This window comes from Choloepus didactylus, chromosome 1 (genome assembly GCF_015220235.1).
Source record: "Choloepus didactylus isolate mChoDid1 chromosome 1, mChoDid1.pri, whole genome shotgun sequence".
NCBI lineage: Eukaryota > Metazoa > Chordata > Mammalia > Pilosa > Megalonychidae > Choloepus > Choloepus didactylus.
The window spans coordinates 209,023,893-209,048,605 of NC_051307.1; the positions used below are offsets into that span (position 1 = coordinate 209,023,893).

The 24,713-nt window shown below is 43.0% G+C and overlaps 1 protein-coding gene across 8 annotated transcripts in view; it reads right to left on the reverse strand.

Annotated features, from left to right (window-relative positions):
- Window positions 1-24,713, reverse strand: part of ERC2 (ELKS/RAB6-interacting/CAST family member 2) — a 1,046,379-nt gene that overhangs the window by 168,327 nt on the left and 853,339 nt on the right. Inside the window, exon 18 of one of the 8 annotated variants that reach the window (XM_037798554.1) lies at window positions 14,942-15,007. The exons of the other annotated variants lie outside the window; for them this stretch is intronic. Coding sequence (XP_037654482.1) covers window positions 14,981-15,007 — 27 coding nt within the window. The 3' untranslated portion in view covers window positions 14,942-14,980. The remainder of the gene's footprint in view (window positions 1-14,941; window positions 15,008-24,713) is intronic. 8 annotated transcript variants of the gene reach the window in all.

The window sequence follows — 24,713 nt, forward strand, 5'->3', positions numbered from 1 at the left end:
TCCTGGTGTCTTCTTTCATTTTTTTTCAAATAATCTGAATAATTTGTAGGCAGGAGTGTGAGAGCTTAGTTTTTAATCTCATCAACAAAGAACCTTCCAAAAAGGAGACATTCCTTTGGCCTTGGCAATTGGCATTTCAGATGTAATTACATTTTTCACCCTAAAATTTCTTAATGAGATTAAGAGTTACACACAAAGTCTCATAACCCTCTGCTCAGAAGTTTGCACAAGGAGCTCTGCCCACTTTTCATGTGATTTCTGAAAGATGGCAGCTGCTGGCAACCATGAAACATGAAACACAAAGGACTCATAATCTCCTGGAACATACCCTGCTTGCACAATTCCTTTCAAGCCTCTCTAAGAATATGCCAAACCTGCAAGCATGTACATGATTTTCTGCAGGCAAAGAAGATGTAACACTGTCGTTCTCAACAAGCTGTGTCCAATAATTCTTTTATCTGTCCTGGATCAGCCAAGATAAGAGAGTACAGAGATCTAGGAAAAAGGCAGCTTTAGCATCTTCTTTGTAATTTCACTTGCTTTATCGCCTCTGTAGGAGTTTCTCCTGACTTCAAAACATGGTGATGTTTCTTGTAATGGCTGAAAAGTTTTAAGCTACTTTGTATATCTAATTCCAACCGGTTATTAACTCTGCTAGTTTATTTGGGACTGTGTTGAGACCATTTGAATTTGTAGGCCTATATTTTTTTGTTCCCTAAACCGTTGACTTGACCCTAGAAGAGTTATATCCAACCCATTCCAAGCAGGGGACTTTGGGTCCAATGGTGAAGATCCCCAGGGAGAAGGTTTCCATTTGTTCCTTTGATACCATGTGTCGATGTAAAGTAGTTACAGTGCGCAGACAGGTGCTCAATCCCCAGTCAGATTCAGGAAACATTGGTCAAGTAAATATTCAGATCTTTATAATACACAGTAGAGACCTGATAAATAATTGCAGAAATACCGACACTGCAACAACTGTGGTGGGTGATCAATGCAGTGGGTATCAGAAGAGGTGTTAATGGAGAGGAAAATAAAAACAACAAGATCTACTGTTTATTGAGTGCTTACTATATGTACCAGCACCAGGCTGGTGCTCTATATCATTACCTCGTTTGATCTTCATAAGGACCTCATGAGGGAGGTAATGTTTTCCCCCCATTTTCCAGATGAAAACACTGAGGCAAGAGAGTGAATAACTTGCCCAAAGTCATACAACTGGTAAATGCAAAGCCCCCAATGTTCACTCCTACAAGCAATTTATTCTCAAAGAGGAGGGAGAACAGATGAAAGAGCAAGTGAGGTGAAGGAGGGGGAGAAGTGGTCAACAGAGAAAAATCCTGAAATGGAGAAGAGGAAAATGGAAAGAGCCCCATTCGCTGTTTCCATGGTTCCTGGAAAAATGGGCCCATCTTCCCTGTTTCTTGAGAGGGGCTGAGTGGGGAGCTTGAAGACTAAAGAAGAGTTCTGAAAGGGTCATCATGGAGAACGCAATGGGAATCAATACAGACAGTCAAAAAGAGTCCTGCTGAGCGGCTTGGGCATCAGACACACGTGGGTTGGAATCCCATTCCCGACATTACTAAGCTGGGTGACTTTGGGCAAGGAACTTCCTGTCTCTGTGCCTCTCAGTTTTCCTCACCTGGAAAATGGGGATAATAGTAGTACCTACCAGACAGAGGAGATGTGAGGAATGAATAGGATGGCCAAGGTGAAATCTCTCAGTGCAGAGGGTTGTGAATGACAGCCCACAAGCTAAGTACAGGCCACCTTCTAAAACCTGCAAGCTAAAAATGGCTTTTACCTTTTGAAACAGTTGCAACAAAATCACTAGAATAAGAATATTGCACGGCATGTGAAAATTATATGAAATTCACATTTCAGTGTCCATAAGTAAAATTTTTATTGGGATGCAGCCAAGCCCATTCATTTCTGGGCATCAGGGCAGAGCTGCGCAGCTGTGACAGAGACCATATGTGGTGCTCTAGTTACTTTGCACTGCAGGTGCACTACAAATTACAGTGATGGTTATACCTTGACAGTTTTTGAATGCCTTGTGTATAACCTATCTGTGGGAATAGGCATTTGCACAGAGGAAACACATAAAATATCATTACCAGCATTAACAGATGAACATTTGCAAAACGATGATAGGGAATACTAACTATGAACCCCAATCAAGTGAAATGTTATGTCCCCTGGCCCCCCAACACAGACTCCCATTCTTCTCATTAGTACACTCGTATTACAAAAAATTGCACTTACTATTATTTTGAATTTCATAAAAAAATTTGTGAAAATGTATTTCTCTCTTGTTACATAAATACCTACTTAATATCCTTTTGTGGGCCCCTCTGCCCACGAAAACTAAAGTATTTACTATCTGGCCCTTTACAGATAAAGTCTGCTGAGCCCTAACTTAAGACTGTGCCCGGCAAATGGTAAAGAATGCAGGAAAAGAAAATACTAATCCTCAACTTCACCAACATCATCAACCCTGCACCATTTCCATCACAGGGAAGACATGTCAAATTCCTCCTTGCATGTCTTAGTCCTTTTGGACAGTGAATGTATCTGCCCATCAAGTTCCTGGTAAGTCCTGGGCAACACAGCTGCCCAACTTAGTAAGGAAAAGAAAAAGCTAATGGTGGTGCAAGGCTCCATGCTTTCTCCTTTACAAAACCATTCATCTTCCTTGGCATGGGGTTCTGCAGTGCTTCTAGTTCATGACCTCAAACAATGGTTGTGGCCCCACCTGCTCCATTAAATGGCTCATCCCAAAGACTAAAGAAAAAGTGGGCTGCAGCAAGGCCTTCCAAATATCTTGTGGTGTCTAATGCTTTGTGAGGGTCTGGTAAGAAAAGGTTCCATAAGCAATAAGCCTGGAAAACCAGGCAAATCATCTCTTTCTCTCAGAGTGTGACTGCTGGCCTGAGGACACTGGCCTATCAAAGGCTCTGAGAAGGCCTGCAACAAAAAATCTGATTTAATTCTGTTTAGTTTTGCTCAGATTTATTGGAGTATAGAATGCTTTTATTATTATTTTTTTTAAAATAATGCCTTTTAACACCCAATACCAGAGCACCAAGGGTACACTGAAGCACACACTAAGGGAACGGCTTCTGCAGTGGAAGAAGCAATTGGCCAAGAGTCAGATGTTCAAACTCATCTCTGAATTCTCCCATATCCTATCTCTATAGCCCTGGAAAAATCTCAACTTTTTGAACCTTACTTTCTTACTCAATAAAATAGGTGTGGTACCATCTGCCTGCCACCCTCATCGAGCTGTTGGGGGATCAGATGATATCAGGGATGTAGGATGTTTTCTTTAAAATGGAAAGAGAGCTATGTGAGTGAGACAGAAGCTGGAGTCGTAGCAAATGTCAGCTCTCAGCATGCTAAAGACGTTTCCCGATGGTGAGTGGGCAAGTCAGTGAGCTGTAGGGAGGCTGCCCTGAGCTCAGGATTGGTTGGGAGGGTGGTGACCTGTGGAAGGGGAGATTGAGAGAGCTCATCCCTCCCTGTTCCTGGGGTCTCTGCCCAAATCACAGACACTCCATGGGAAGACGTTGTAGCTGCACACCGCTCCCGCACAGCTCCAGCAGGTGGGAATCCCGAGCCTCGAATCAGGTGCTCACACTCACCCACAGAGTGTGGCGACCGTTTTAAGAGTCTCACCTCCGCAAACTTGTGATTGCATTTATAATTTTGTAAAAATAATAACACAGAGAAAATTCATCTGGCGCGTCTCGGCTTGCATCCTCACACACACAGTCGCCGCCTTCTCTGACAGATCAGATTTCACCGAGCCCCAAGCCTGTTGCATAAGGAGGGAAACAGATTGTTCTTTGGCCCTGGAATGCTTCCTCATTCTTTCTCTCTGGTTTCCACATTCCTGAGAGGGAAGGACAATTCTTTTCTATGGCCAATTGTCCTGCATGACCTGTGAGCCTGAATAGTGTTTCAGGTCAGCTGGGGGAAATGCTGTTACTCGTTCCTCTCTCAGAAGAAAACAGGCTGTTCTCTCATTTCCAAGCGTGTCACCTGCCTTCAGACAAAGAGGGACAAAAAGGATTTTCTCTAATATGCTTTTCATCATGTTCCCCAGCTAGTGCTGCAGCGCCAGGGGATACAAGTTCAAAACTACAAATAAAACCATAAAACCAACCAACACCAACAGCATCAAAAAGTCCCACAGGCAGAACCTACTCAAGACCCAATTCCATGTAGCAATGGGGAGACTCCCTTTTTAATCATAAGGTTTTTTGTTTTGTTTTGTTTTGTTTTTTGTAGAGGGATTTGCACAGATACTCCTCTCACATAATGCAGTTACATCAGAGATCAAGGTGTGTTGAAAGAAGAATGGATGCTGGGGATCAGCAGAGCTGCTAATTCCACCACATGCTGACTGCAGGCAGCTGCAGGCGCTGGCTCCCCCTCAGCTGACAGGTAAGGTGAAGCCTCAGCCACTGCCAAGGACAAGCCCACCCCACAGCATCGCACCCCTCACCCCTGCCCCCAGGGGCTCTAATGTGCCCACCCCAGCCGGCCGGGGCTCTTCCCACTGCCTAATGCAGAAATCACAATTATAAAGAGAGGTCAATGTATCAGCACGGAAAGACCATCATGTCACATTGAGTAAATAACAACAATAATATTAGCTTTAGCTATCTTTGAAGGCTTAAGCCATCACTTAAAATTGGTGGATGCAGTGTTTGAACTTGCTCTGAGTGGCTTGGGAGCCTGGGTGCTTACCAACTACTCTGTACCAGAGAATGAACGCTTGGATTCCGTCCCTATCAAACGTATATTTACACGACCATATCTGTATAGGAAAAATCTAGCAGGATATACGCTGAAAGGTTAAAATGGCACTCTCTCTGAGAGAGGATTTTAAGAACATTTTTTCCTCCTGATTCCTCATTAAACTTTCTACATTGTCTACAATGACCATAAAATGTAATAAAGGGGGGAAATGAAGTGGTGGCAGTAGAAGATCAAGTTTCCCGGTGAAAGAGATCTTTGTGATTTTTATTTCAAAGTTTCATCCCATGTTTTTCTCTGATGGGCAAAGGTACAAGGTACAGGAAGGGGTCCCCAGCCACATATGAGCATTTGCCTTTTCCTCCTGGGTCTAACAGCTTTATCTCGAAATGATCTTCTCTCTAAGCTATTGTAACAGCCTTTCTTCCACATCTTCCCAGTAACTCCGTTTCCACCTCTCTGCACATTTGTGATGACTGGGGCACCAAGAAAGTGCTCAGGGATGGGTTGAACCCTGCCTGAGATGTCCATGCTCTGCCACAGGTGACAGACCCAACGGGAGGAGCCTGCCCGATTAAGGGGCCCAGGGCGGGAGAGTACACAGTGGGGTCACAATGAACCCGGCTGGCCCTCAGGCTGCAGCAAAACTCAGAGGCTGAAGACAGTGGCAGGATTCAGTGATTACTTTTCCAACATGGCAACAGCCCTCAGAACTGGAAAGTGGCCTGGTGTTTAGGAGTACAGGAACTGCTTTGGAGTAATGGGGACTTGACACCCAGATCCAGCCCCAACCGGGGTGGAAAGATTTAACACATGAGCTGCTTATAGCAGGGCCTGGCACATGGAAGTGCACACACTGTTGATCTCTGCATGCACGTCCACCCCAAAGTCTCTGACGGATGCATTCACGGGGAGAGTGCCTTGGGGTCACCCCCAAAATGGGAACCCAAGTACCTGCTCCAGGCCACCATCTGGCAGCTACCAGCTGAGTCAGGGGCCACATTACTCTGGGGAAGGCACAAATGGGGGAGTCCTGAGGATAGAGTCAAGGTGCAGCTGAGCATGGCCAACAATTTGCAGTCAGTCAATGCCTCAATGGCAGAAAGGAACAGAGCCACTGTGACTGATACACCCAGGGGTGGCCATAAATACATGCTATTGTTCTGGATGTTGCGGCCTGGTTTTTCTATTTTGACCGGGTTGTGCAGATAGTTGAAAAGAATGGGGCTAGTGTTCTCTCTAAACCACCAAGAATATCCTGGCCTGACCTATTACTTTGTCTCACCAATTGGATGGCTCCCATAACAGGCCTCTGAGAAGAGTCTCTGTCTGCAATCTAGGAATGAGACCCATAAGCTTTCCCAAGTCCACCTTCACATATCCTAAGGGAATATCCCTTATGCTTGCCCTGAAAATGCCATATTCTGGCTGTAAGTTTGAATGCTGACCCTTGGTGAGAGTTTTGGATCTACAGCCAGCATTAAATGATGCCCAGTCTTTACTTAGCAGTTATTTTTTAAAAACCCTTCCCATCTTCCATGGGAAAGAGTGTGCATAATATTGTGATGTCCCAAATTAAAGATGTGATTTTATGGGACACAAATGGTGATGCATGTCTCTCTGGCACCTGCTCACATCCAGACTCTGCTAACTCCCATTTATGCCTCTCTCCCTGCTTTTACCCATGGAAGACTTTTGGACTGGATATCCCAGTGTCCACTCAGGTTTGATGTTTTCTTTTAGCATTAGGTTTTCCATACCCCTTTCACCCATTGGTATCTGTGTCTCAGATTAATTTTCACCAGATGTGAGTGTCTGTACCTCTCTGAGCTTTGTTATTGTCCATCCATGTTGCTAACCTTCTTCGGGCCATTTGTATGATTTCTCTGACTGCTCTAATGTTTCCACCATCTCCCAAATTAGTGTCATCTGTGACTCTCCTTTGCATGCTCTTTTCTCCCCTTTACAGATCATTAATAAAGAGGCTAAACAAGACCAGACCAGCAGCACACTCCAGAGTAAATGACAAAAGGAGGGGAGTGGTCAGTGTGCTCTCTCCGAGCCAGCGCTGGTGCAGGAAGGATGCAATATAATGCACCAACAGTCTGCTAGACAACTCCTGCTTTGGGCCCATGGTCATTTATCACCACTGTTTGTTTATGATTTTTCAACAAGATTTCAGGTCATGAGAGTATGGTTGTATCTAAGCCAATATGTATTGCTTTGCCAGGTAGCACTTAGGAGCTCGAGAAAAGCCCACAAGAACTTATTTACTGCACTCTGTTCTGCTAAAAGACTACCCCAGCTCTTAAGTCCACCAGACTTGAGAGTAGAAAGAAGTGGACTGAGAAGTCATTACTCTCTTCCCTCTTCTAATTCATTAGCTCACAACTGCTCATTAAATATTCGTTGGTTTTTCACTTCACTCTCTTGATTTTTCTGTTAGCTGAAATAAACCCTCTACTAGAAATAGGGACTGATCCATACACTCCAGCAATCCATCTTTCTTTGCTATATTCAGTTACCATTAAAATCAAAGGTAGCTATTTTTAAGTAAACATGCTTTACTTTTTAAGACCTAGTAGAAAAGTGTAGCTGGTTTGGGTGTTTAGCTATGGTCCCAGGAATGCAGTTCTCATTTGGTTTTCCTTTTTTTCTGTCTTTTACCCCCCAAATTCACCATCCGTACAGTATTAGTTATTTTCCTTAGTTGACTGATGACAGTCTGCTGTCTTGAGCCCAGTAGTAACAATGATAGTGATATTCTGAAGTGTATTAAACACCACGTGCCAGGCATGACTAAGCACTTCACTCACCTTATACCATTTCATCCTCACCACAGCCCGGTGAGGCATGCACTCCTGTGCTAGGCTGAATTACGCAACCCAAGGTAGACGTGCTCTTAACCTTACTCCAGATTCCCATGGTTGTGAACCCATTGTAAATCAGACCTCTTGAAGATATCATTTTTGTTTACGGTGTGGCCCACGTGAATGAGGGTGGGCCTGCATCTGGATTCCTGGAGGCCTTATGAAGAGAAAGCCATAGGGAGGAACTAGAAGCTGGAATCCATTGGGAACTGGAAGAGCAGAACAAAGGAGAGGACATTACTATGCGATGTGAGGCAGAGATGCAAATCAAGAACCCCAAGGACTGTGGCAAGTCATCACCAGAACACTGCTGATCCCAGGAAGCAGCAGCCTTCTAGCCTCTGGAACCACAAGACAATAAATTCCAGTGTTTAAGCCAACCCATTGTGTGGTATTTGTGACAGCTGCTTGGAAAACTAAGACAACTCCCTTCTCCAAATGAGGAAGCAGAAGTGCAGAGAAATAAAGAGACTTGCAGTTGATTCGTCTGGGGGGGGGGTGGCGGCCGGTTGCTAAATTTTAGGCTTTCAGGATTGTTCGGAGGGTACCGGCGGCGGGGGCTCTTTCCCGGAGGTGAGGGTGAGGCGGGGGACTTGGCCAGGTTTCTGGCGGGGTGGCGTGTAAAGTATGGAGGGCAGCGAGAAAGGAACAGGCGGGACACGGTTCTTTTAGGGTGAAGAAGCCAAGAGAGAGAGAGTTTATTAGGGGAGAGTACAAGTTTATATCGGGCGTTTAGAGGGCGGGGTAGCTGTAGAGGTTAAAGGCTTGGATTGGTTTTGAGAGGGCGCGGAGGTTGATTGAAAAGGGGCGAGAGTTGTTTCGGTAACGGTGTCTGGCAACAATGTATGCGCACTGGTGGTAATGGGAGTTGCACTGGTAACGGGGAGTGTTTGGGCAAGATAAGGGGTTGGGGAAAAGGCGGTTCCCTCCGGCAAGCCTCCCCTAACAGTGTTATTTTGGGTGAGGAAATACTTATCCAAGGCTACCCAGCCAGGTAGTGCTGGAGCCAAGATGCAAACCTAGGCCTGTGTGAATCTAACAATCCCCCTATCAGCCATCCCATTACCTTGTTACCTAATCTCCCATAGAGGAATGGGGTTTTGCCTTTTTTGAGCTACTCCTGTTTGACTATCTGTTGAGGGTCACAGATGCTCTCCTTGCGGGGAGGTGGTGGTGGTGGTGGTGGTGGTGATGTGCACATGCCCACATAAAAGTATCTTAACCACGTCAGGGGATTTGCAGACCCTCTGGGGTCTATGGACAGCAACTTAAGAATCTGTGCACTATTCTAAATTTCTTCCAGGGTAGGAATTGTACTTTGTTCACTGTCTTGACTCTGGTATGGAGATTAAGAAATATTTTTTCAATAACTTACTCATTGCAAGGACTGCAGATAGGATACTCAAGTTGTAACTCTAAACAGTAGCTTTACAAGCCTGCATAGAAGATAAAAACATACAGATATCTTCCAGATGAGAAGAAGAGCAGTAAAAGAAGGCAGCAGGGAAAGAGATGAAGCAAAAACATCCTCTCTCTGCCCAGGAATCAATTCTTCAGTTCAAAATAGCAGACACATTGTCATGGTGGTTCCAAAATGTCTTGTGGCTACTTCTTGTTACTTCTCTTCTTAACCCCGAAAGCAGAAAATATGCTTCTGCAGAAAATATACCCAGAATTTCAAGATGGCAAGCCAATCACCACGCGCAGCCAAAATGTCACAAGGCATCTTCCTTAAAGGACAGAATTCCTGATGCTTGGGGACCTCAGGGAGGGATTTGAGAGCCAGTGACATCTGCCTCCTCTCTCTAGGTACTTTTAACCTCTATAAGAGCTGTTTTTCTGCAGACCACCCTCTTTCCCCATGTCTCTCCCTTTTCTATGCTGATTTTTCTCTGCAGTCTTCGTATTCAAGTTCTCCCCCTTTTTTGAGAGTCAGAGGAGCTGCACACTCTTGAAGTTGGATTTGAGCCATGCTTTAAACTTAATAGCCTGCACATCACTGCTAAGAGGCCAACGATCCCCCTGATGATACACAGGCAAATAGAAAAGAGAGCAGGTTAAAATGGCAAGCATGCCTTTCCCTTGGCCAGAACTGACTGGACATCTGGGAAAACAGAAGTCTGGACTTCTACCCACCTCCCTGCCTTCCAAGCATGGCCTGTTCCCAGCTTTGACACCCAGTAGATCAACACAGAAATCTGGAGGCATTCTTGATTTCTACCTTTCTCTGACCTCCCCATCCAACCCCCATTGGCATTTCTCCAACTTATCCACTTGTCTACATCTCGACCATCACAACCCCGGGACGGGCCACCATCAATCCTCTCACGAGGAAACAATCTCTACTCCTGATCATCATCCTCTACACAGCAACCAGCGTTCTTCTACAATGTAAATCAAATCATGTAACATCCCTGATTAAGATCCTCCAAAGTCTGCTCATTTCTCCAAGGCTAAAACCCAAACTCTCTACCTTGGCCTAAAAGGCCCTATGCAATGAAGCCCCTTCTCACCTCTCCACCTTCATCTCACTGTTTTGTGCTCCATCCAAAGTTGTGGTCTTTAAGTTCTTTTGGTCCATCAAGCTCTTTTCCATCTCTAGCCCTCTACATACTTGCCTGGGACCGCTTCCCAAACATATACCCAGGCATGGAAACCTTCTGACTCTTCCTTTCAGGTCTGGCTTAAAACTCACTTCCTTAGAGAGGTGCTTGCTGCACATCTTTTCTTCAGTAGGTTCCTCTTTTTAATCTCAATATCTTTTTTGTGTCTATCAAAACCTGATCAAAATATATAAAGTATCTGTTCATGTGCTTAATTATTTATGGTCTGTTTGCCTCAACTATACTGTAAGATCTGCAGGGTAGCACCCACACTTAACTAACTCATCATTGGTGTTCCAGCATCTAACCAAGAAGTTAACATTTGATGAAAAATGGACATGAGAATGAATAAGAAAGAAAAAAAATGAAAGAAAGAGGGAAAGGACAGAAAAGGAAGAAGGAAAGAAGAAAAAGAAAGAGGGAAAGAGAAAGGAAAGGAAAGGAAAGGAAAGGAAAGGAAAGGAAAGGAAAGGAAAGGAAGAATGAAAGATGGAAAGACAGAAAAAAGAAAGAGTGTGAAAGAAAGGAAAGGAGGAAGGAAAGGAAGGAAGGAAGAAAGGAAGGAAGGAAGGAGAAGGAAGGAAATAGAGAGAGAAGAAAAGAAAGGGAAAGAAGGAAAGAAAGGGAAAGAAAGGAAAAGAAAGAAAGATCTTTCTTTCTTGGTAGCCAATTGCATGAGGAGGAGATGTCACAGATCCTCAGTGGCAGGAGATCTAGGTGAATTAAAAACTCTAACCAATATCCCTATTCAGGAGGGATAAAAGAAAACCTGCACTTCACAAAGAATTCAGGATTTTGATCCAGGAGACACAGTCCAGGGCACCTTGCACGACTTCTTTCCCAGCAACTGGATTAGTCTTGCTCCAGGACAAACACAGGCCTAGTGTCCAGACCCTGTCTGCCAAGAGAAGGCAAGGAAAGTATAACTTCCTGAGCCCAATAAAACAGCTTCTTCCTCATTCTTCCTAAGGGGAGGCATGCCCCGGAGTTCCACCAGCAACTTGGGAATATGATTCTATGTGTAAAAACCCTCTCCTCACGTCAAGTGCTCGGTGGTTCATACTTGCACTCACTGGAACGCTGTCTGTGTGCTGGTGGCATACAGCTGAATTCTCCTTTTGAACAGAATTTATCTACGAGCATCATGGCTCCATGCCAGAACATGTTAATGCCAGCATCTGTATTTTTATGAATCAGGCCTTAAAATTTGCATATGTTTTCAATCAAAAAGGACTTATTCCTTTCTAGAGGCTTAAGAAATAAAAATGATCTTGTGTTCTAAGTCTGCTCAATTACAAGAGTGCACATAATAGCTCAAACATTCAAATGTCAAGACAAATGCGTGGATGTGTCACTAAATCTCACAAGGTGCCTCAATTGGTTCCCCCTGCCCTGCCCCATTAAATGCTCCCAAACCAAAGCCCCTCTTGGAGGTCCAAGGAAAGCATCTCTATTCAATGGAACTGAATAGTTATTTGCTGACAAAAAATGCCTGCCCAGTGGCATTGAGTAAATTTCCCCAAAGGGTAGTTAGGGAGAAATTAAATAGCTGCTTTTCCTGTATTTTGCAAAGTGAGAGAGAGAATATAATTAGAGATCAAGGAGCATGGTTTCACAATCAGAAGTGGGGTTGGGGGGAGGGTGGGGAGTGGGGAAGAGAGCAGTGGTTTGGATGTTCATTGCAGGGATGCCCACGAGGGGAACAACTTGTGCAAATGTGAAACCATGGAGCTTCTGATAGAAATGCAGAACCATAAGGAGGTCCACGGGTAAATCCTAGGCAGCTGAAAACCAGGGGTGGGGCTGAGGGAAGTTGGAAGCAGAATATAGGAATATATGGTGGCGCTAACCAGGACCGACTGGAAAAGTAAGGTCCCTTGTTCAAAAGCATTAAGACTGTCAAGAAGATGACAGCAGAATGTTAAACCCTGAGTGGAGCCCTTCTGAGCACAGGGTCAGAGGACTGCAGAGTTCACACGCCCTAAACTGGGCCTGGGTGAAGGTCCAAGGTGGGAAAGCCCAGATCTAGGGGTTGTCAAAGATCTTTAGAAAAGCGAAATTCTCCAGTCCATTTTGCTCTCAGAAAATATTACCCTTGAACAGTCACAATGAGGCAAATAAATCATGCCTGAACTTAGTATCTAGAAGTGGCAAAAAAGGGAGGAGCTGTTGGGGTTGTTATGCTAATTGCAATTTGTTGTAATTTTTAGAGTAACTTTTCCAAAATTATGATTCATTTCAGCACCAAAACTCCAGATTCAAGTCAGGGCCCTCGGATGCTATTATGAGCATATTACTGATGCCTAATAAAATAACGTCTTGTAATTTTTCTTTTAAAGTGGCCATAAATCAAAGCATTCAAAACAGTTACTTTTTAATGTGCCACTATTACCCATCTTTAGTTGTAAATTTAATGTTCTTTAGGCCTCACAGATTGCAATGCAACTCAAAACATGCAATGGCCATTCCTCCCAGTATTTCATTATTTAAATCCTTAAAGACATGGTTTCAAAAGTCTGAGGATATCTGAGCAAACTTGTTTAAAGGAATCATAAAGAAAGATAAGTAGTTTTCCCCAGAAGCCTATAAAATTTATTGTAACATATTAAAGTAGGATTATATGGTGACTAATCAGAAGACATTTGCTTTCTGGGGTGCTTGGTGTTGGGGGAAATTCATGAAAGAATAAAAAGATAGGGAAGTAGCACAACTGTTCTCCATCTGCCTTGAGCAAAGCAAGATTTTCTATGGTCCCTGCGGCCAATTCCATCCTGATGATGCAAGGATGTAAGGATGTTCTCATGGGGTGGCATGGTGACAGTCCTGAGTCTTGAGAAAGAGCAATATAAAGATTTTATAGGAGGAAACACAAAAGCAGCCCAGTGCCATAGCCCTGACAATGGCGGAATAAGGAGTCCCTTCACCAAACGGGTCCAAGTGGGAGATACGCTTCTCCAGACAACCCTCAACTCTTAGAACCTTCCCTTGCCTAACTACTCCATGCACGTCTTGGGCATCGTCCACATTAAAAAAAAATACTTTCTTGTCGTTTCATATATTTCAGGTTAATTTACATTTTGATTTGTTTTCCTATGTGAGTAAATGAGATCTTTCTCTTAAAGTTTTCCCAGATGAGGAGACAGTCTCTCAGACAACAGAATTTCTCTGGTTTCCCCACTTCCTCATACTGACAAGCTTCCCCGTGGAACAATTTGGAATCAGGAAGAGTTAACTCCAGCGTTGTCTTCCATTTGCCCAGTCAAAGGAGAACAGAATAGACACTCTGATGTGAACACGAAGCAGGTCCTGCTGGCAGCAAATGGATCCAGGAGGCACCTTGAGTACACGGAAAGTGTATCTGAAAACCAACCCCCTGTGCATTCCCTGCAGGACCAAAGAGAGTAATAATGACCCACTGTGGGACCTGCGAGAAGCTCAGGCCAGCAGTAAAACACACTAAGGAGACTGTCGCATGGGTAAGGCACACCAGTTATTGGTTTAATACACCTGAAACACCACTGCCATTGTAACATGAAGGCAAGACTTGGGGAAGGGCCCACGTGCTAAATTATCTCAAAGAATTGCATCTCTAATCATGGAACTGGTGATTCTCAAGCGCTGTGACATTTAACATTTGTTACAGAACTGTACATTGTTCTGCACATTGAACTGTATATTGAATATTTTTTGATTGCTAAAAATCACCATGACACACAATCTTCCACATTCCTTGTTCTAAACAGAATATCATGGGCAGTGTTGTCAAGTTCAATGGCATATGCCATGTTATCACATGCCTATTCAACTCCAGGGAGTTTGTGACTAGGTGTTAAATAGCCTGCAGTGTCCTTGAGAGGTGTGATTCCCAGCAGCAAAAGTCCAATGTTCATTTATAACCATGCGGCAATTACAGCCGTCACTACTCAATGATAATGCAAGTCTTTATGTTGCAGAAATAAAAGGTAGGTTCTTAATAGCTAAAACTCAGCCTCTAAAAGAGCAAAAACCTCTGAAAAATGCAATGCATGTAATTTATAATTTAAAGCTCCATAGAAGAGAAATTGGAAAAAGCAACAGGTATAACGCCAATGACGAGACCAGCTAATATTAATATCTCTAGTCTAATTTATTTAAAGAGTTACAGTTACCCATTCACCATTACTATGCCTTGATCCTTGTTTTGTCTTCAGAATGGCCAGAGAAGAGACAGCACAATCCATTAAACAGGCTTCTTAGAGATGACAGTTTCAGCTCCATGAAGACAATATAGTTTTATTCTCCTTATTCCTTGCCAAACGTGATACAACCAGAAAAGGAATTGAGACTCACACCACACTGGCATTATCTGCTAAAAGCAAGCAGTCGTCTGCAAGCCACAACTGTAGAATTGTGACAATTTCAAAATGCTTTAAAAAGAGTGTATAAAGCCTATTAAGGACACAGTTACATCTTAAAGTAACACAGAAACATTTGAATCATGCTGAATCCAACCCCAACAAGGCAGAGCAGTGATGTGGTTGGGGTGGGAGGTGGGATGGAGGGGACTCTTAGGGATGCCAGGACACACGGACATTCTGCTCTCACAGGACACAGTAGCAAACACAGGGCACAATCACAAACATTGGCAAGCACAATTGAGCACGCACACAGCACAACACTAGAATGCAATTTTTAAAAAAAATGATATAAAAGATGGTTTCTCACCCCTCAAAACAAAACTGGAACTTTGGTTTACAGGCCCGGCTATGCCCATATGCCCTCCTCGTCATCCTGCGGCCGGCCCGAGGTGGGGAGGTACAGAGAGGAGGGGAGCACCAGAATGAAAGAAGAGAAGGTTAGTTACACCGTGATGCACTGGAAAGGCACACTGATCTTGACTTTGTTTTTTAATCTTAAAGAGCAAGGAAAAAAAATCCATAGTAGCTTAATTTCCACATCACTGCCTTGTCAAATACATAACCAAGCGTTGTATCTATGACAACTCCCACACAAAAACATTCCACCCACCCAGTTCTGACTGTGTCAAGATTGGATTAGAAGATTAAAATTAGTCTACATTAATAGATGATTATTTTTTTAAAAAGCATGCAATTTGCATGGCATATGCCTAAAGGAGTAGGTTAACCCTTTTAAGTAAGCAGAGAAGTAATTATAGTAATCAAATACCTTTAATTTCTCCTAAGCCTAAAGTATCAACAAAGACTGAGGAGGAATTTAAAAAAAAAACAACAAAAAACAACTACATCTAGTTGGGAGGAACAACTTTTTTAGCATGCAATAATTCATATAGATTATTTCACAAAGGCCCAAATGTGCTGTGATATTCTCAATGCGTCAGGTTCAATTCTGCTCTCAGAATAAAAGAAGATATGCATACCATGGAACAATTATAATATTTGCAAACGAGTAAGTTTCATTGGAAAGAGATTAAACTTTCAATTCGGTAGAATACTTGTAGAAAGGAAGGTTTGTTTAACTTAAAAAATGATTTCAACTGTGGAAAAACTGAAACTTATTTGGTCTGAAATCTTGTTGAAAATGTTTCCAAAGCAGCATTGGCTACTTTGCTCACTCAGTGGGGCGGCCAATATGCCGGGAAATTGATTCTTTCTTTGAGGACAGAATTACATCCACTCTTGCCAGGACCCCGTTTTGAAAAAGAATTCTCATTGTCTACTACAATGATTGAAACAAAGCATAGAAGAATCAGTGGCCCACATCCTGGACTCACACATAGTTTGGGAACTGTGTCTTTTAATAAATCCTTAATGAAGCAGATTTTTGACATGATTTGCTTCTTTGTTTTGAAAACCAGGAGCAGTCGGAAAAAAAAAAAAACTTGGAACATTTTCTCACTAGTTGGATTCTTATTGCTTAAGCCATTACAATATTAATTGAATCATATGAGAATGTCAATATGTGACCATTTCTGACCTAGAAAAATAGCAATTTCAAACAGTTTAATCTAATACTGCCATAAGCCAAAGTAATTTTCATCTATTCAAGGATCTAGATCTGGGTCTTTGAACTGTTTCGATATAGTGGTTTTCTTTGTATTTCTATATTTTATTTTACACCGTTAAATCATTATTCTTAGAGGAGGTTCAGAAGGTTCACTAGACTGTTGAAAGGATTTGTGGCCCACAAAGGATTAAGAAACCCCAATTGACTTGAGTCAGTCAAGTGATTTGCACAGAGTCTGAATTGGACAACTTGGTATAAACTTGAATTTGAAAATTTAAGTAGGTATATTCTGGCAAAAAAAGAGATGCAATTGATAATTTTAGTTGGGCCTCCTCATGTACAATTCACATGTATTTATTTGCCATTAAACAGTCTTGTAATTGCTCCTGCAATAAACTTTCCTTTTTCCTACACGACTTTGGAAAAGTCATTAAGCTTTCTCTCAGTCCCCGGAGAATAACAAAGTAGAAAAGAAGGAAAACACAGAAGGAAAGTCTACAACATGGGAATGAGTTTCAGGGGGTCTAAGTAACCCCTTGAAATCAATGCAGAATGTTGTGGGGAGGTGTGTAAGTATGTTTCTCTGGATGGAGGTCCTAGCTTTCATCGTAGGATTCTTGACCCCCAAAATTGCTGTTGTAGGGAGACTTCCAGCACAGAGAGATGCTATGATTTGCCAAAGTCACAAAACATAATAGGAGGTTTTCCCTAAAATGCAGCTCAAAGTGCCTGATGACCACTTCCTAAATGGCTGTAATACAACTTTCTTTGCAGAACAGTTTTTTTTTTTCATTTTGCATTAAAAACCCAATAGCATGTATATATTCAACTCTATGCACATAGGGTTTTAAATTTTATAGAAAGAAAGAGAGAGAGAGAGAGAGAGAGAGAGAGAGAGAGAGAGAGAGAGAGAGAGAGAGAGAGAAAGAGAAAAAAAAAGAGAAAGAAAAAAAAAAAAAAAAGAAAGAAAGAGAAAAAAAGAAAGAAAGAAAGAAAGAAAGAAAGAAAGAAAATGAAAGAAAAGAAAGAAAGGAGAAAGGAAAAAAAAGAAAGGGAAGCCATTGTCACCAAAATCTATTGTTTTCTCAACAGTGAAAAGTGGTCTAATGCAAATCACTTTTCGTAAATTAAATCTATTAAAAAGTGGTAATTAATTATGATTGAAACAGACAGGAGTTGTAGCTTGAAAATATACACTGCCAATATCACTACTGTGTCTCGTCCACCATAGAAATAAAAAGGAGCTCCCAGATGTCGAGGGTTATTATAAACCAGATGTTGAGATCGACATCTTGTATGCTGATGAATAAACTAAAGAAATATGACAGTCCAATATAAACTTTGCTAACATTTAACATAGCAGAAATGTGGATAAATTCCTTTAGTGAGCTTGGAATATTATGAATTTTTAAGTTTCGAAATCCTTTAAAAGAAAATAGAAAGGGAAGTGGTGGCCATTTCCAGTCTCTAATCTTCAAAGCCCAAACATGAATTGACTCCAATCACCAAGTAATCTGGGTCAGAGTGAGTGTCCGTTTGGGGAATAGAAAGAAAAAATGCAGGAGTTAATCAGAGAGGGAGCTCCAAGTATTTTCAAACATCCACAGCTGTTTGTGTACTGCCTGCATCTCTGTATGCAAATATTAATTTTTTCAGCAACCACACTACACAGAAATGTAAATTTGGGGACCAAAAAATAAGAAACAGATAAACACCACTTGATCTCTAATGTCTAGTATCATGCCAAATTGTTTAGAAATACTTGGAGTTTTAAAATATATCCATCAGGCAGATGGGAGAGCCTGTTTCCCTTTCTTGCTTTTTGTTTGTTTGTTTGTTTGTTTGTTTCCAAAACTACTTTGCAGTGGCTCTTCTGGACAATGGCTGGTGTTTGATCTCTTGTATAATCTTTGTAAGGAAGGGGCTGCTATGCCAGAGTTGCCAAAATATGTGGATGGGAAGAAAGCCTCTAGTCCGTTGTCCTCTGCATGCTTTGGTCCACAGCATCTAGGGATGGGAACATCCAGGGGCGACTGAAGTCCACTGCACAGTGACCACACGATGCAGCACAGTTTGCAGGGGTGGAGACTTAACTATCAAATAACCTCAGGATGTAGCTCCAGCTCCAGGGATGATGTGACAGACAAGAGGCCTTGATGGAAATCCTGAAATCCCAGACTCTGGGCCCTAACGGGTTTCTATAAATACTGAGATAAAACAAAATTCCTTACCCGTTGGGCTGTTCACAGTGGCTATGTTGATGACAAGATCTAAGAGCAATGGGACTGAGTCATCGTTGAAGAGACAAGAGACTTGCTGTTGGAGGTGGGGGGAGGCATTTATGGGCCCTAGCAAATAAGCTCTGGGAAGGAACTCTGTAATCTGACATGATAAACACCCTGGTGTAAACCTTTAATTGGTCTCTATTTTGAAGTAATGGGCAGGCAAGCCTCAGCCCATTACTGGATATATATTTTTTAAAAGACACCTGCAATTCCCTTTGAGTTGATAGCTAGCTGGTTGTTTCCTTGAAATTAGAAGACCAGGTTCCTACTGGGGACCTTATTATCACACCTGTACCAGGTGGAAAAGGGAGTGAAATTATGGAAGCGTCACCTTCCAATTAGCCCACTTTATTTGTGGGAACTCAGTTGGCCATTGCTGCCAGGAAGGTCAACCTGACTTCCTGGTGGGGAGAGATGTGGGGCAATTACCTCGGTTCTAACAGCCTGCTATGGATAGTCACTGACACTGGTCCCCACCCCACTGCACTCCATAGCTGCTCTGAAACTTTCTGAAAACTTCAAATAAGCCCCATGACTCTGAAAATTTTGGCTGCACAAGTCATGAAAACAGGAGCACCATGTGGGGTTTATGATGCATCCTGGGCCTGGGTATGACCAAACCAGCTCCTCTCCTGGCATTTCCAGTTGCAGGCTCAGCCAAGTGGGAAAGACAGGCATGCGTGAAAAGGGAAATAGCGTGAGTCTAGAAAAGAGGGGCAGAAGGGCACAGAACCTTGTCCGAATACTAATGGGTCTCATCTTAGGTACAAGTCCAAACCTTCCCTCTAGAGACTTCTCATTTGTACCTTTCACCATTCCTGCCTCCTGGGATGTTTAGCCCGAAGGTGGATGTCTCCATTCAGATGATGAGATCATGGACAGCTGTAAACTCATACACGATTTATATTTGTTGCAGCCTGCAGGTAGGCTTTAACTTTGCCGACAAGTTCCCCCAAAGAACTAGGAAAATCCTGTCCAGGTTCAGATACCCACACACAGCTCTGTTTGCATATAAATGTTAGCTTATTTTTGACCTGAGCCAGAAAAGACCCAGCATATATTAGCACCTCCTCTAGGTTAGAGAGTGCTGACAGCTTTCCATGTTTCTTCACGGAGTCTCACCACAACCCATAACACAGGTGTCAGGAGATGCTTTGTGCAGATGTAGACAGGAAGGTTCAGGAAGGGAGGTCAGGTATTTTGCCAAAGGACACCTGGCCAGGAGCTGTGGAGCCACAGCCAAATTCCAGTCTGTCTGACCACAAAGGTGCGCTCTTTCACATCCTCCCTATGAGCTATGTAGTCATAGAAAGAAGAGCTTGTTTTGACCCCAAAAGGGATTTGTTAGTCCCACTTAGCTCAGCTCTAAAGTCCTTTGGGCTTTTTCAAAGCTGCTGAAGACCCTGGCTGGAGTTGGATGGTACAACTTAGGCTGTGTCCCTCTGGCTTTTTGAAGAAAAAGGCCTTCGATGCAAACGGCAGTGGTCCCTTATATGGGCATATCAACATCACCCTGATAAATTTTATCCCTGAAGGAAAAGGCAGCACCTTCACTGTCTTCGTTCTGCCTCACAACCTCTCAGGTGTGGGAACTCAACAAATATTTCTAAGTGAATAAATATGTGAAGCTTGGTTCTTCCTCTCTTGAGTGACCCAACTCCTCAGAGAGAATGTGGCCTGGATTCCAGTTCCTTTAAGATTGCCAAGATTGTGTTTACTTGTTTCTCCTCAGAATGACTTCTTCCCCTTCTTACTGCACCAGTCACACCCCTGGTGTATTCTTCTAGGCCCCGTCAGGGACAGCTGAATGTTACTGGCTGAAGGAGAAAGCACAGGTGATGAGCACACTTTGAAAGACATTCTGGGGTGTTTCTAGAGGGCGTGGCGGAGACTGGACAGCCTGGCTGGCTCTTCTCAGCAACCTCACCTCAAGCGGTTGCCCTGAGGAAGGGAGCCGTCTGAGTCCTCCGGGCTAAACATTTGAGGACAGCCCTTTCTCCTTCACTTCAAATGCAGAATCTCTAGGAGCCTTTTCAAGTTTCTGAACAATTATTGTGGGGTGACTTGAAGAAAGCAGTGTTTCTATTTCCTTCAAGCAAAAGTAATTCCGGCAAACCAGTCTTTGGTGCATGGCACCAGTTCTCTTGGCTGAAGGATACAAGACACTGGCTGAAGATGATGATGCTGAAAGGCTCTACTTTGGCCAACAGTAGTGTTTCAGAGACCAAAGTCAACATCTGCAAAAAGCTGAGCAATTGCCAGGTGACCATAAAAAGGGGGGTGGGGGTGGAGATAGGCCTTATTTTCACTTCCTCATCCATCAGTCATTAACACTTGGCTTTGGAAAATTGCGTTTTTTAATATGATTCTGGACCTGCCATTCCCTGGTTGGTGGGCAACCACGTCTAGCCTTTTGACCCTTTGTTTCCTCAGCTGCTTAAAAAAAGAAAATGGGAATGATGTCCTGGCCCTGATATTTCATACAGTTGTTGTGAGCGTGTAAATTAAACCACTTTGTAGATGTTACAGATTTATACAAATATAACACCATTCCTGTTGGCAGCATTAGATAGTTTGTTGCCATTACAACAAATTATTTGATATCCCACTAATGTCAAAGGTAAATGGTACATATGGAGAGGATCTGGCAATGTATAAAATCTTCCTGAAATATTTTAACATCTCTGGGCTGTTTAAAGCCAGATTTCATTCAGATCATGAATTCGTAGATGCAGAAAACAGAATTTTTAGAATGCTATTGTTCCCTGAGTAAGGGTGGTTCTTTGGAATACCTAACAGATTTGGTGAACGTGTGCTGTGCATATTTAAAAGTTGTTTCCAGTTCTCTTTCTCTGCTGTTCCCTTATTTTTGGGATGTTGCGGGTGCATGGAGCATGTAAGTCAAACATGATCCTTATTACACCAGTCCAAGAAAAAAAAAGAGAGGCAACAGTGTTTAGCAATATAAAATGGATTTCCTTGCTTCCAAACATTTCAAGGTTGGCCACCTTCTTTCAATGGGGGAGCTGAAGTGCTGCCGCTTAGACAAATGTGACTGGATTAAAGCAGCAAGTTGAAAAGGAATAAATCCTGCAGCCTTGCCAACATGAGTTGCATCTACAAGCTGGAGCATGAATTCTATGTCTGAAAACCCCTGTTGACTCAAAAGATACTGCAACAAATCTCTTAATGAAACCCTAATACTGCAAACAAGGTTTGAAACTTAGAGGAATCAGTAAAAGGGAAAAAAAACAAAACAAAACAAATCTTTACCCTAAATAGAGTAAGACTAATGAAACCCTCAATAGGCTCAAACCTTCTTTAAGGAAAAATCCTTTCCTAACAGATGGATCCTGGTACATTAAGCAACTCTGCCTTTTCTGCCATAGATGAAAACCCTACCTGGCAGGGTTTATCAAATCATGCCCTCATGTGCTTACACATAAGGAATTAGCATCACACCCAGATTAAAGAGCTTTGGCAATAACCTGCTCCTCTGCAAAGTCAGCTTCCCAACTGCTGTGACCCTCCAGCCTCCCTTTCTCTCCTGTAGCTTGCAATGGTTGGGTGAGCATGAAACTGCTAGTAGAGGCAATTAAATGCTTCCCACAGCCACAGTTCAGACGTTTGTCCCCATTTCCTTCTGGACCTGTGGCCTCACAAGGAGCTGTGACAAGGTCTCTCCAGAGCTTCTGCTCTTAAAAACAAGCAAGCAAATAAACTGCGATCTTTTCTCTGATGGTGAGAAATAACATATGCCTCTGGCTAGCACTGTAGTAGCTTTGGGGCTTTTTAGTACTCTTTGGGAGATGAAGAAAAAAGTGACATCTGTGCTATCTTTCTATTTCGTGTGCCTACAGAGTTTCATATACAGAGTTTTAAACACAGTACCTTCTAATCTACTAGTAACTGAAGAAGTATCAGAGAAGAGGCAGGTGGCTCACGAGATTTATGTTTAAATGCTTCCCAGGATATAGTTGGCTCTGGTTCTGAGGGGGCCAGTCCAAGAGGAGGACGGTTTGAATCTCTGAAACTTCTCCCACCCAATAAGCATTAGCATCAACAAGAGGTTTCTTCATGGGTTTTTGAATGTGTAGGCTTCATCCCTATATGAAGCCAAAATCCAAGGCCTCTTCCAAGAAGTGGGCCATGAAATTAGATTTGCAATGCAGAAAAACTATCGTCTCTCTGTAGGGTAAGCATGAGGCATACCAGCTTGCATGGGAAACTGATATTAAAAGCATAAGACGTAACTTTTCTTATTAGGTTACTGTCATAGGGAACTAAATTTTTTTTTTTACTGTTCCGTAACTATACTTTAGTAACCTCTAATATGAGGTGGTTAATTTTTCTACTATACAGGAAACATGAAAATGTGAAAATGTATTTACACAGGCACACATATTACACACACACACACATATACGAGCATATATATTGTAAATTCAGACATGCACTCAGGGGAAGTAAAGGAGAGAAATTTCTAGTTAAACATGATCTTGAGAAATTCTTCCATATGTGGAAAAGTCCTCAGTTCGTCTGACATATAGCGATACATACATATATACACACAGGACGCTATGTATACATTTATACCACACTCATTTAACCTCAAAACATAAAATAAATTCTTTTTTTTCCTCCCTAAGCAAAAGCTAGGAATAACAACTTTATACACAGAATCCATCTTCTAAGGGCAACGGAGCAAGTTAAACCCCTCGTCTGTTTGTTAGAATTCAAAGGGCTGCACTTTGGCTAATCTGTTGGTGAAAGTGCAACGAAAGCAGGGCATCAATCACAAAACCCCACCAGCATTTCACAGAGGGGCTGGGGGTGAGGGGAATCCAAGGGCCTTGAGTAATAGGGCTGGGGAGGGGCTGTGACTGCTTCCCTCTCCGGGTGGACAATGAGACTCCATCAACTCCTTGCTGTCCAAAAGCAAAAGGCAGGCCCCCAGGGAGCAGGAGGAGGAGAAAAGCAGGTGGATTTGATCAGACAGAATGTAGGACTAAGAAGCACACTGGGGCCCAGAGATGTCATCACTGGCCTCTGATCACCACCTCAAGGGAGAGCCTGGTTGCAGGGATGGCTGGAAATTCCTCTCCTGTTTGTATGTTCTGAAGGACACTGACAAATCCCATCTGGAACAGGTACCTGAGGCTCAGGTATGTGTAGCATGGACAGAGGTGGGAGAGCCAGAGGGCAAGAACTCTGTTTCTATTTTCAGAGCTGACGCTATCTTATGGCTCTTTTGCTAGTAGGAAGAAATCTCAAAATCCAGGTAGTGAGGGTTGCACAGCCTCTTTGAAGTGGAGCCCAGGTTCAGTCCTCTGAGCATCAGCCTCAGTATAAGAATCTAGTGTCCACACCCAGAGATGAAAAATAGAGTCCCATCATCTGTTGCAGGTGGGGTCACTGGGATGATTTCGTTCTATCTGAAAATATAATCTGTATATCTTTCCCATAGCCGCTATCTTAAAAATAAGACAAAATCTAGGTCTGGGTTCTTTGGTAACCAAGTATTTTGATGGCTTAAGGCAAAATGACGTGTGTCCCAAGCAGAATTCTGTGGGAATTTTTAGCAGAAAATGTAAATGGCCATTCAGTGCTCCAAAATGTGCCCAGTGGTGCAAACCTCACGTCCCGGCTGCCAGCCATTACGTGCTATGATAGCACAGTAAACGAGAGCAGCAGAGAAAGGACGAAAGATTGCTATTTATATCTGCAGACAGATTCTGCCAAGTGGAATAAGCAATATTTAGGATTAGGGCAATCAATATTCTAGGACTAGATTAGCAAAGAACTATTCTGAAGTTCAAGAGGCAAAATGGAAAACCCAGCTTCTGCCTCAGAAAATTCCCGTCCGAAAGGACTCCCAGCATCCTGGCTGATCAGATGTCAGCCCCTGGCTGTGTGGAATGTCTCTACTTCACTCTGGGGGCTGTGTTTGCTCCAGGTCCTTTGTGTGTGGAAGCCCATAGGTGACTGAACAAAGGAATGTGGGGTCCCCAAGAGCCCCTGTAGCCAACAGCAATTTCCATCCCTCTCAGGGCCAGTCTGGGCCCCAAGGATTCTACTCTGGTGACTTCACAGCAGTGGGAGAATTGTAGGGAGCCTCATTTGGGCTGGCACAGGGACAGTCAGAATTGAGGAGGAAAAAGGATAACAGGTGAGACAAGGGGAAATGAAAGGAGTAAAGTCTCCAAACAGAAGAATGGAAATAAGGA